The 12,219-nt window shown below is 57.6% G+C and overlaps 1 protein-coding gene across 8 annotated transcripts in view; it reads left to right on the forward strand.

Annotated features, from left to right (window-relative positions):
• Nucleotides 1–12,219, forward strand: part of EP400 (E1A binding protein p400) — a 97,808-nt gene that overhangs the window by 80,883 nt on the left and 4,706 nt on the right. For 7 of the 8 annotated variants that reach the window (XM_082699896.1, XM_082699895.1, XM_082699893.1 and 4 more), the window contains 6 exons: nt 2,244–2,451; nt 2,555–2,727; nt 4,491–4,709; nt 6,467–6,662; nt 7,077–7,201; nt 9,254–9,400. In XM_082699896.1, coding sequence (XP_082556022.1) covers nt 2,244–2,451; nt 2,555–2,727; nt 4,491–4,709; nt 6,467–6,662; nt 7,077–7,201; nt 9,254–9,400 — 1,068 coding nt within the window. The remainder of the gene's footprint in view (nt 1–2,243; nt 2,452–2,554; nt 2,728–4,490; nt 4,710–6,466; nt 6,663–7,076; nt 7,202–9,253; nt 9,401–12,219) is intronic. The other variant, XM_082699894.1, reaches the window with a different exon arrangement.

Below are 12,219 nucleotides of genomic sequence, written 5' to 3' on the forward strand. Positions count from 1 at the left end.
TTTGTTTGTTTCTTTTTTTTTCTTTAAGATTGTATTTATTTATTTGCCAGAGAGAGAGACACAGCAAGAGAGGGAACACAAGCAGGGGGAGTGGGAGAAGGGGAAGCAGGCTCCCCACCGAGCAGGGAGCCGGATGCGGGGCTCGATTCCAGGACCCTGAGATCATGGTCTGAGCTGGAGGCAGAGGCTTAATGCCTGAGACACCCAGGTGCCCTCCTGCGGTTTTCTTACTCTTTTTTTTTTTTTTTTTTTTTGTCTAGCGGAACTTAACGTAAGGATGCAGTGTACAAAGCACGGAACCTGCAGAGTAGGTGTTCACCGGCTGTGCTGTCAGGAGGGCCTCCGGCCAGCAGTCAGCTGTTAGCAATAAGGCTCCGGTCAGAAAACTTGTACGCGGATTTCCAACTGTGTGGGGGCTTTCATGCCTGTAACCCCCACACTCTTCAAGGGCGACCGTAGAGAACTTCTGGAAATAAAAACTATGGTCATCAGAGTTGGAAGAGGTCCCTGGTGATGGGCTGTTCACACACTGCTGAGGAGAGACTCAGGGAACCGGCCGAGAAGTCAGGAGGCGTTTTCCTGAAGGCAGTGCAGGATGACGGCAGGGTCGGCATGCAGGCGTGCTGTGAGGTCACGGGAGGCCGGCCGGGAGCGTGGAGAGTGTGGTTACCCGGAGTTCTAGACGGGGAGGAGGGCAAGCAAGAGCAGTGCTGGAAGGTGGGGAGTTTCCAGGCCGGAAGGAGTAGCGGCACTGAGCCGTGTGTGCAGCTGTCGCCCGGAGCCCTGTCTGGGACGGTGCCGACAGCAGAGCGGTTCAGTTCAGCCGGCGGCGCGGTGCAGTCGTCGGGGGTGGTGAAGCCAGGGGCCTCCAGAGCGACATCTGTGCTCCGAGAGCGGCAAATCGCTGCCTACCCTGCTCAGCCGGTTTTGGAAATAGCTTGAAGGACACGGGTTCAGTGACACTTGGGAGCAGACACTGGGTGGGCTAGCAGCAGGTGGTCCGTACGAAAGGACACACTTGAGGCAGAAGGGCTGAGAAGTGAGCACAGAGGTGGTGACAGCAGACAGGCGAGGCGCAGACTGACCCCCCAGCAGCCGTGACCCCCCTACGGGGCTGACAGCAGGGCTGCGCTGCGTGGGGTCGGGCGTGTAAGCGGCCAAGGGCCGAGGTGCTGAGATGCTCTGGACTCCCGTTCAGGAAAAGTGTGAGACTGTCGATGAGACGTTGGCAAGTACCCAGGGTATAATTGTTTAAAATTTCATTTATTTACTTATTTATTTGAGAGAGAGAGAGAGCAAACACAAGCCGGGCGGGGTGGGGGGTGGGGCAGAGGGAGAAGCAGGCTCCCGCTGAGAAGAAAGCCCGATGTGGGGCTCGATCTGCAGACCGTGGGGTCATGACCTGAGCTGAAGGCAGATGCTTAACAACTGAGCCCCCCAGGCGCCCCTCATAGTACAGTTTTAGAGGAGCCACCAAGAGCATAAAAGGAGTGTAACTTCCAGACTTGGGGAGGGGAGAGTGAGAATAAATGCTGTGAGCAAAGGCAGGAGACACAGTTGAGGACACGCGAAGCTGGACAGCTTGAACAGAAAGCACCGCGTCCGACGCTGAAGTCGCTCATGCGGGAGGAGTGGGGCCGCACAGAAGGGCTGGGGGCGAACCGCACAGTCTGGAGGAACATCCCGGTCGCCCACACGGAGGGGCCAGCGGAGGCAGGTGGCACATGCGCCGGCTGTCTCAGAGCTGGAGCCGGTGGGGTCTGTCCCCAGTGGGTGGTAGGACTGGGCGGCTGTAGCTGTGCGGGTCCGTGTGGGGGGCAGCGAGGTGGCTCTGTGCCGCCACAAGAGCTGCGCAGGCAGGAGTGGGCGGTGGTGGCGAGTAGGACCCTACGCCGTGTGTTGGGGAGCAAGCACAGGTGTCCGGAGGGTAGTCCGAACCTCACAGTGTTCTGGAGAACCAGACCGTCTATCCAGTGCGGATAGAGGGACGGGGTAGCGTCAGAACGGGAGTGGGAGTCTTGCCGCCTGAAACGGCTTTTTTCTGTGGTGAACTTGCCCACTTTGAAACTCAAGGCCCCGGTGAAGCATATTCCTTCCGGTTCTCCGATTGCCGAACCACCAAGCTCTGGCAAGTGCTTCCTTCCCTCAGGTGCAGAGACGGATGTCTTCTTGTCTTCTCCAGTGCACGGGGAAGCTTTGTATAGCGCGGAGGTACCTGACGACCCCCCCGTTGCGTCTTACAGACCTCCGGAGGCTCTGCTCCAGCCCAGGTGGTCCACACCCAGCCTCGCACCGTCGGCTCCCCGGCCACGGCCACGTCCGACCTTGTGTCTCTGGCACCAACCCAGGGTGTTCGCGCAGGTACCTCTGTGACAGCCTCAGCCGTGGTCACTACCAGCCTGACCCCAGTGCAGACTCCGACCCGGTCTTTGGTGACTCAGGTGTCCCAAGGTAAGGGCAGTGGGGTTTCGTGGCGAGCACATGTGCGTGCCTCTGTCGTGGGAGGAGAGGCGGGCAGTACGTGCGCGCAGCGTGACGGCGTCCCCTCTCCCAGCCACAGGGGTGCAGCTGCCCGGGAAGGCCATCACCCCCGCACACTTCCAGCTGCTCCGGCAGCAGCAGCAGCAGCCGCCGCCCCCGCCCCCACCCTCTCAGGTGCAGGTCCCGCAGATCCAGGGCCAGGCCCCGTCGCCAGCACAGATCAAGGCTGTCGGCAAGTTGACTCCGGTGAGTATCTCCTAGGACACCGCACACCCGCTGTGGGGGGCCTCGTGAGTCCCTCAGCTGGAAGCACAGGTCTGCTGCTGTCCTTATGGGAGTGCGCTTGTGCTGCTCCTAAAGACAGCTTTCTGCATGGTGCCACGTCCGTGGCCGCGTGGCCAGCCTGTTGACAGCACTTGGGAGCCCTGTCTTCCTGCTTGCTGGCTGGGGCTCTGTGCAGCCGCCGGGCTCTGGAGAGGTAGAAAGCCGCTCGGGTCCGTCCCGACCAGAGAAGATGCCGGTGGGAAGTGCTCGTCCGGGCTCCTGGACGAGCTGCCGGGTGCTTGGTCTCCTCATGCTTGGTTCCTTTGCAGTGCTGAGCACTGGGTTGGCTGTCCTGTGCACCGCTGTGCAGCTGTGTGTGTAAATGCGTTCAGTTTGAAAGGAAGTACTGTCTTCCTGCCAAAACGGAGACGTGTTCTTGCTTGGCACGGAAAGTGAGTGGAGAAGCATATGTAATAGAAACAAGACAGTTTTTTAGAACTGCAGCTAGCTGCTGGGCCGGCCACAGTAAGTACCTGACCTTGGACGTGCCCCTTCTCAGTTACGGAGGGGACAGGCGGGCATGCTGGAGGGCCATGGAGCACGCACCGGCCCGAGCCGCGGGGTCCCTGCTGCAGCCCAGGACGCACGCCAGAGAGAGGAGATGCAGCTCCGTAAACTGTTCAGCCCCTCAGTCACACCAGCCGCGTTCAAAGGCGCAGCGGGTGTGCATGGCTGTGGCTAGCCTGTTGGACAGGCCAGTTCTAGAATATGCCTGTCACTGTGGAAGTCTGGGGACAGCGCTTAGAAAGTTGCTGTCCGCGCGCCCCCCTGGCCTGGCCTTCTCCCCTTCGTGCCTCTCCCCAGGACATGATGGCCGGCCGTGCCCCCGCCTTCCCTCCTTCGGTGGCCAGAGCCCCGCTTACCTGTTGGTTGGCCTGCGTCTGGATTCTCCACTCTTTCCTGTTCTGAGTCAATTCCAGAGTCACTGTCATTTTCAGATAGTTACGAACTACACACTAGAAGTTTTCTGAGAAGAAAATTGATTCCTTAGTGTATTTTTGGGCTGTTTTGACATGTTGATGCTGTCACTTCTTCTTCTTCTTCTTTTTTTTTTTTTTTTAAAGATTTTATTTATTTATTTGACAGAGAGAAATCACAAGTAGGCAGAGAGGCAGGCAGAGAGAGAGGAGGAAGCAGGCTCCCGGCTGAGCAGAGAGCCCGATGCGGGGCTTGATCCCAGGACCCTGAGATCATGACCTGAGCTGAAGGCAGAGGCTTTAACCCACTGAGCCACCCAGGCGCCCCAATGCTGTCACTTCTTCTAAAGACTTGAGGTTTATTCATCAATTTAGTCATTTGGAAACAGTTGGAATAAAAAGTTGAGAGGTGATGCACATAGTAAGTTTACAAAATTCAAGAAGGAGCATGGTTTTAAGACTTTCTAAAAATTTTATAGTGCTACAGGTTTAAGTTGACATATTTGTGAGTGAGAAGAAACAGGAATTTTGCTGTGAATTTATTCATGTGTCAATCACCGTTTCTGGTTATTATAAGCAGTACGTGAGTTTTTAATAAAGGGACACGGAAAAGCTGTCAGAACGCCCCTGGAGGGTGGTTTGCTTATTGTGTCTTAGCCACTGTCTACCTTGGTGTTTGATGGATAGAACAACAGTAACTTAAACCGAGATTTATAAAAAATGGAATGCAGTTAATATTGATGAAAAGCTACTTTATCTGGGTTTTAGGAACATCTGATCAAAATGCAGAAGCAGAAACTGCAGCTGCCCCAGCAGGCCCCCCCACCGCAGGCCCCGCCAGGGCCCCCACAGCCCGCTACACAAGTGCAAGTGCAGGCCCCGCCACCCACGCCGCAGCAGAGCCCCCAGCTGGCCACGGTCACGGCCCCGCGGCCCGGAGCCCTGCTCACGGGCACCACCGTGGCCAACCTCCAGGTGGCCCGGCTCGTAAGTTCCAGTTGATACGTTTTTTTTTCCAAAGCTATGTCTTTTAACATTTAATTGAATTGTTACTGCTTGTTGAGGACCATGTCAGGTGTCTGGCGGACCTACAAGTCAACTAGAAGACCTGTGCCTTCCCCCAGGAGCTTAAGTTGTCCTCGGACAGGATAAAATACAAGTGGAGGCACTCACGTCGTCCTGCTTCCCAGGCCTGGAGCTTTGCTGAGCTCATGGTGGGCTGGGCGACGCAGGGAGGGTGAGGTTTCTGCTGGGGACGAGGCTCACGTGGTTGGAGCAGAGGTTACGGGGAAGGAGACCCATTCGGGGAGGTGGACGAGGCCAGAACACCAGGCTCTGGTGTCCCTGTGCTCTTTTTGCACAGAGACACGCAGGAGGTTTCTGAAGAGGAGCAGAATGTTGCGGTGAAAACAGTGGCAGGGAAGACCAGTTAAATTCAACAAGCGTCCATCAAATGTCCTGTGGGACAGACAGCGTCCCATGAGGCGAGCCGCTGCCCTCGGCTCTATATCTGTCCTGTGGTCAGTGCCGGGGCCGATGTTTGAAGGTGAACTCTGGTGTGCAGGTGGCAGAAACTGAGGCCCTCGGCCGCAGTTAGTAACTTAGGTCTGAGTCCGAGAGCTCGTCACCTGCAGCTCACCTGGGCGCCTCGCCCTGACCTCACGTCTCTAAGAGGCAGGGTAGACATGGACTAAAACTGGGAAAGGAAGTGTGGCCTCACCGTGTTCACAAGACATGCCAATCCAGAGAAGAGCAGCGAGCCCAGGGGCCAGCCAGAACGGGGGGAGCCCACGCCGCTCATGCAGGACTGGCCACACAGGTTGGCTTCCACTCTGGGAGGGCCTCCCGTCCCTGAGCTGCGCAGCGTGCATCTAACCGGCGGTCCTGGTTCTCTTCTCGTGGGAAGCAGTAGGGGAGGGAGGACAGTGGGACGGACGCGCAGTCCTGCTGTTTGAATCGCGTTAGAGGAGACAGGTCCCTGTTAACTGAACTGGGGAGTTTATGTCCCCATGTTGGGGTAGTCCGTGACTTTGGAAAGGGAGAGAAACAGTACAAGTACTACAGAGTATTCTAAGTTGTCCCATCTCACACACCTGCACAGTAGGTCACGTGGGTCAGACCAGCGTCTGATGGGCTCGGTACTGGCCTTCACATTCAGATGTGGGGGGTTTGAGGGTTAGGGGTGCTTTTTACTTCTTTATGTTTTCTCAGGTAGTCTGAGTGCTTGTACAGGTAAGATGGGTCTGTTTTCTGAAGATCTAAGTTTGGGACACAAGTGCTTGGTGGCAGCAGGAGACTGAGTAGCAGGAGGTGTGTCTGTGGGAAGGGCTGGGGTGGTCGTGGGCTGGTGTTTGTGGGCTGCGGTGGTCGTGGGCTGGGGTGGTGGTTGACCTTCAGGCGTAGCCAGAGGAGTGGGAGACAGCAGTCTGTAGGTGACCCAGCGGGATGGGGCTCCTCGGAATTCAGAAGCTGGGAGGAGGAGCAGCAGAGCCTGGCTCCCGGGCTCCCGTAGCAGGGTCTGAGCGTGAGAGCGGGCGAGCGGCTGGGGGCTCCCCACGCTGGTTGCTGATGGGTTAGGAAGCATAGCGTAGCCCTCTGCGAAGTGTGGCCCCTCAGCTGACGACCACTTCCCATCTTTGTGGATCTGTCCTCTTGATCACGTGAGCTCTCGGGGGAAGTGCTTGCAAAGACACAGACACATGGCATCCCGAATATCTTTGGACTCTCCCGTTTTCACTGTTTAGACCCGGGTTCCCCCTTCGCAGCTGCAGGCGCAAGGGCAGATGCAGGCTCAGGCGCCCCAGCCCGCGCAGGTGGCACTGGCCAAGCCTCCCGTGGTGTCCGTGCCGGCGGCCGTGGTCTCCTCGCCAGGTGTGACGACCCTGCCCATGAACGTCGCCGGGATCAGCGTGGCCATCGGACAGCCGCAGAAAGCCGCAGGTACCTCGTGGGCAGCCCCTCCCCCTCCACCCTTGTCCCGCCAAAGAGAGCCGGAGCGGGGCGACGGGTCTCCTGCTGGCTTCTGTGCGGACGCCCATTTCGAGCAAGTCCAGGCACCGTGTGGCCAGAGCGCCTCTCAGAGGTGCCCCAGGACAAACTATGGCCCTTGCCCTGACCCGTTACCATTCGGAACTCCCCACACCTTTATTTGAATGTCCTTGCGGGCCCACAGACATCTTCAGGATTGCCGCGGTCCGGATGTCTTGTGTTGGCCTCGTTTCCGCGTGCGGCTTTTTGTACGGAAAGCTGTCAGTGGGAGTAGCTCAGCGGTTCTGGGACATGGAGCTTCAGGGAGGTCGTGAGACCCTTGTCCCCACGGAGCACCGTGACTGAAGTCTTGGTCGCTGTTCACAGGACAGACAGTTGTGGCGCAGCCCGTGCATGTGCAGCAGCTGCTGAAGCTGAAGCAGCAGGCCGTGCAGCAGCAGAAAGCCATCCAGCCCCAGGCGGCCCCGGGCCCGGCGGCCGTCCAGCAGAAGGTACCGACTCCGCGGGCGGGCTCCTGTCGCCCTGGCTGCGCGCTGGCCACGGAGCGCACAGACAGCGGGAAGGCCGGCCAGGGCCTCTCCTGGCTTCCCGGCAGCCACACACAGAAGACCTGTGCCCAGAGGTCTCGGGGTGGGAGCTGCCACAAGGCCCTGCAAGGGGGCGGTGGTGACGGGAACCGGTGGGGAGCCGTGAAGCCGGCCGTGGAATCGCGTGGCTGGGTTGGGCCCGAGAGGCCCATGGGTGCGGGTATAGCTCTTGGTGCGTGACTGCTGGGGCTCCAGTGTGCAGAGCGATAGGACCGCGTCCTTGCCTCGTGTGTGCTTGCCGGGCAGAGGGGCCCGAAGGAGCGCTCTCAGCGTCTCCCTGACTCACATTTGGGAGTGGACTCTGAGCAGAGGCAGGGCCCGGGCAGAGCTGTCGGTCGGCCAGCATGTCGAGGCTGTGCCCTGGGCAGGCACTGAACCGCCCGCCAGGAGCAGAGCCCCCACTCTGCTCTGTGTGCTCTGCGGCCCCGGCTGCAGGTGTGCGTCTTCCGTGCTCACACCGGCCATTGTCCCTCCTGCTTTCGGAACCAGGGTCGGGTGCCCAGCCTGAGGTGCTCCCCGTGTGAGCTTGCAGCTCTCCGGGCTGCTGGTGCCTGTGCTCAGAGCAGGGCTGCATGTCACTGTGAGGAAAGAGGATCAGAGACAGGAAGCGACTCACCTGGAGTCACGGAGCTGACCGGGGGTGGGGCTGTGCGCGTGTCCTGCTCCTCTGCGGGTGGCAGCCGAGCCCCGATTTGGCGGGGGCCGAGATCCTGCCCGTCCCTGACGCTGCTGCAGTTTGTGGGGACAGCAGGGAATCGGAAGTTGAGCGGTCCTCAGCAGCCCAGGGTGAGGTGACGAGCTAGGAGGGCCCAGCAGCCAGGAGGGCCACACCGGCAAGGGAGGTGGTGAGGCCAGCGAGGGCAGAGGCAGTGGGACGTTGGTAGAGCAGTGTGGGCTGGGCCCCAGGAAGGAGCTGTCCCAGCAGTAGCCCACTGTGCTGGACGGGTGCCCTTCAGACAGCCTCCTGCTGCCTTCCGGGGAGAGCTGTGGCCTGGGGTCTTCTCTGATGGAGAGAGTCCGCACACCCACTTCTGGGCGCTGCTGGTGGACAGTTCCTGGAGGGACAGCACTCGGTCCCCTCCCCAGTCCTCTCCAGCTGTCCTTGGGCTCCGCTACAGGGCAGCTCTCACATTGGGACCCGCCATGGGCTCTGGTGACAGGAGGACAGGGACACTGCCGGGTGGGCCAGGGTAATCCAGTGGGCTTAGCTCACCGCTGAGCGAGAGGTTGCTACAGCCTTGGTCTGATGTTCACGGGATTTGAAAGAAAAGTTCTTAGGGACGCCTGGGTGGCTCAGTTGGTTAAGCAGCTGCCTCGGCTCAGGTCACGATCCCAGCGTCCTGGGGTCGAGTCCCACATCAAGCTCCTTGTTCGGCGGGGAGCCTGCTTCTCCCTCTGCCTCTGCCTGCCATTCCGTCTGCCTGTGCTCACTCTCGCTTCTCTCTCTCTCTGACAAATTAAACAAAACAAAACAAAACTTTAATAAAATAAAATTAAAAAAAAAAGAAAAGTTCTGAGAAATTAGAAAAGTAAGTGTGTGTAACTGTGGCTTTGTGAAACACGCGCCGTGTGTATGCTTAGTCTTCGGAGTAGGAGTCCCCGTTCTGGCGGAGAAGACTTAGAAATTAATCATGCAGGGACGGTGCTCATAGGTTTGTTATCCTTTGTGGTTAGTATTTTAGAGTATGTGCCCGAATATTCAAGTCAGATTCAGGAAAGAGACGTTCACTCACGTGATGAGCAGACAGAGGACGTGAAGATGAACCCCGGCCTGGTCTCGGCCGGGGAGCTGCCGGCCAGGCAGCTGCAGGACTGGGCGGAGGGCAGGCATGCTGGGAGTGTGGAGTGGTCATACTGTGGCTCTTGGGGCAGGGGGGGCCCAGGGGAGGCCCTGGCACTCCAAGAAGAGGACACAGCCTGGCCTGGTTCTAACCTGGGCGGTCTTCTCTCCTGCAGATCGCCGCACAGCAGATTGCTGCTCAGGGCCAACCGCAGAAGGTCACCTATGCCACCCAGCCAGCCCTTAAAACGCAGTTCCTTACCACACCCATCTCCCAGGCCCAGAAACTGGCTGGGACGCAGCAGGTGCAGACCCAGATCCAGGTGAGCACGAGTCGAGCGCGAGGCGGCTCGCGGGACAGCAGGTGCCCTGGAGAGTGAGTGGTGGGTGTACGGGCTCCGGAGAGCGAGGACAGAGGAGCTGGCCCCCGACATTCCTCGCTGGCTTTTCCACCTCGGGGTCATGGAGTATGGCTTGGGGGCCATGCTGGGGTCACACTCTGGGGGTTGTCCTTCACGTCTTGGGGGGTCCTCGCCAATTTAGTGAGTTGACATTCCATTGCTCGGCTGCCGATGGCCGAGGGGGCTGCTCTGGGCCTTGCTCCTGGCCTGCGGACACTTACAGACGACCGACCTTTCAGCAGCAGTGACTGTTTCTTGAATGTGGGCACCGCACCTGGCTGCCTGGGGTGGGGGAGCTGTGCTGTGAGTGTGTGCGTGTCTGTCAGGCTTCTGCAGCAGTCCCAGCCCTGCGAGCCTCCGCTCAGCCTCGCCTTGCTCCTCCATCTCCTGCCGAGCCCTGCAGTTCTGCCGTTCGTGAATCTTGATGGTCAGGGCTCCCTTCTGCCAAGTGCCAGCTATGTCGTCTTGGCGCTTTTCCTTCCTCTGGGAGCCTGCAGGTCTCTGTCCCGCTCACTGGCTGCTCCCAGTTCGTGACTCATTTTCACACTTAACTCTGTGGTGTCTTCGCAGGAACAGTAGTTCTTAGTTTCAGCATGTTGCAGTGACCAGTTTTTCTGTTTCTGAGTGGTGCTTTTGTGTTCTAAGAAAGTCTTCCCAGAGGCCATGGTGTTACTTTCTTATCATGTTCTAAAAACACTGTAATTTTTCTTTGATGTTGAGGTTTCTCATCTTCCTGGAATGGGCTTTTCCAGACAATATAAGACTAGGAATTCAGTTCACTTTTCCCATTAGAACACCTGTTGTTTTCAGCACCGTTTTCCTTCTTTTTTTTTTCTTTTTTTTTTTTTTTTTAAAGATTTTATTTATTTATTTGACAGAGAGAGATCACAAGTAGGCAGAGAAGCAGGCAGAGAGAGAGGAGGGAAAGCAGGCTCCCCGCTGAGCAAAGAGCCCGATGTGGGACTAGATCCCAGGACCCTGAGATCATGACCTGAGCCGAAGGCAGAGGCTTAACCCACTGAGCCACCAAGGCGCCCCACCGTTTTCCTTCTGATCCATAGTGCGACTCCGGCGTAGATCGTGCGTGGTTGTGCGTGGAGCGCTCTTCGGCGTTGCGGTCCCTGTGTGGCCGTCCCTGTGGCCACGTGGTGAGGCTTGGACCCCAGCGGCAGACCATGCCCTCCTATTGAGAACGTGCTGCTGTCCTTGGCCCTCCTCACCTTCCTGGTAGTTCCAGGTCTGTGTGCTAAGCTCACTCAGCACAGGCAGAGCTCTTGCGACTCCAACGGGATTGAGTGTGCGCACGTTGCTGCGGCAGCACGTGTGCTAGTCTGCAGGGCGCGGAGCCACCTTCACTTTTTAGGTGACATTAAGCGGGAAAGCGATGTCTTTGCCGTTTCGACCATAGACTCACCCACACAATGCATGTTTTGCTGTCTGGCTCTTTCAGTGCCCTTTGGGTTTTTTGAATTTTTTCCAGGACAGTCTAACCGCTTGGATTGGATTTGTTCCTGGGTGATTGGTGTTTTCTGATGCTACTGTAACGGTGTGTTACTGGGTATCTGTTTTCCGTCTGTGCCTTTCTTTTGGCACCTTGACTTTAGAATCTTGCTGCTTTGATTGAGCCCTGTTCTTGGAGAGTCATCTGTGGCCTCTGGCACTTCCTTTGTCCCCGGGCAGGTGGCCCATGCCACGTGGTGGTGGCATCATCCTCTTCCCTGGCCCGGTTCTTCCGCTTTGCCATGCTGGCTAGGGCCACAGCCTCCCTGGCTGGTGGTATCTAGGGAAGTTCAGCTGTGTCCCTGTTCATGTGATTGTTTTGCAAGGTCTGAGCTTGGAAATCATCTTTCAGTAGAGTCAGAATTTTCACGTAGTTTGCTGAAAGTTTTCGTTCTTTGTTATGGTGGTTTTGTCTTCCCCAGTCTCAAGGCCTCACTCAGTCCGTCTCTGGGCCTCTGACCCCAGGTTCACAGCTGTGGCCAACGGCTAGCCCCGTTGTAGACTCTCAGTCCTGCCTGCCTTTGGACAGGTCCCTGAAGCTGCATGATGACCTCTTGGGTGCCTCATCCCCATCTGTGTGCACCTGAACTTCTCCAGCTCAGGGGCAGCAGCCCCCCACCCCCGTGCCAGGCCCACAGCGGCTGGACCCCGTCCCTCAGCGAGTCTGTAACACAGTGGGAGGTGTGAGACTTGCTTTACGATGGTGCCTGGTGCCGTTGTCCAGTCGTCTGGTTATTGCTCGGTTACTCCCGGGTCCTTCCATGTCCGTCACTGACAGGCCTGCATTGACATCTCCCACTCCGCGTTTGCATTCATCTGTTTCTCCTGTTTTTTTTTCCCATTTTAGCTTTTTTTTTTTTTTTTAAAGATTTTATTTATTTATTCGACAGAGAGAGATCACAAGTAGGCAGAGAGAGAGGAGGAAGCAGGCTCCCTGCTGAGCAGAGAGCCCGATGTGGGACTCGATCCCAGGACCCTGAGATCATGACCTGAGCCGAAGGCAGCGGCTCAACCCACTGAGCCACCCAGGCGCCCCCCATTTTTGCTTTTTTAAATAGATTCCCACCTATTAGCTACGTTTACATTAAGGAGTTTGGGTCTTTGCTGCTGTCTCAGGAACTGTGTTTATATTTGTAGTAGTTATTTTCTTGGGAACTAGTTCTCCTTGAAGCCTGTCTTAGGATTGCTTTGAGATCTGGGTTGAAGGCTGACTCCTCCTGGGTGCCCGTGGGCACTGCCAG

The sequence above is a fragment of the Mustela nivalis genome, assembly GCF_964662115.1.
Source record: "Mustela nivalis genome assembly, chromosome: 14".
NCBI lineage: Eukaryota > Metazoa > Chordata > Mammalia > Carnivora > Mustelidae > Mustela > Mustela nivalis.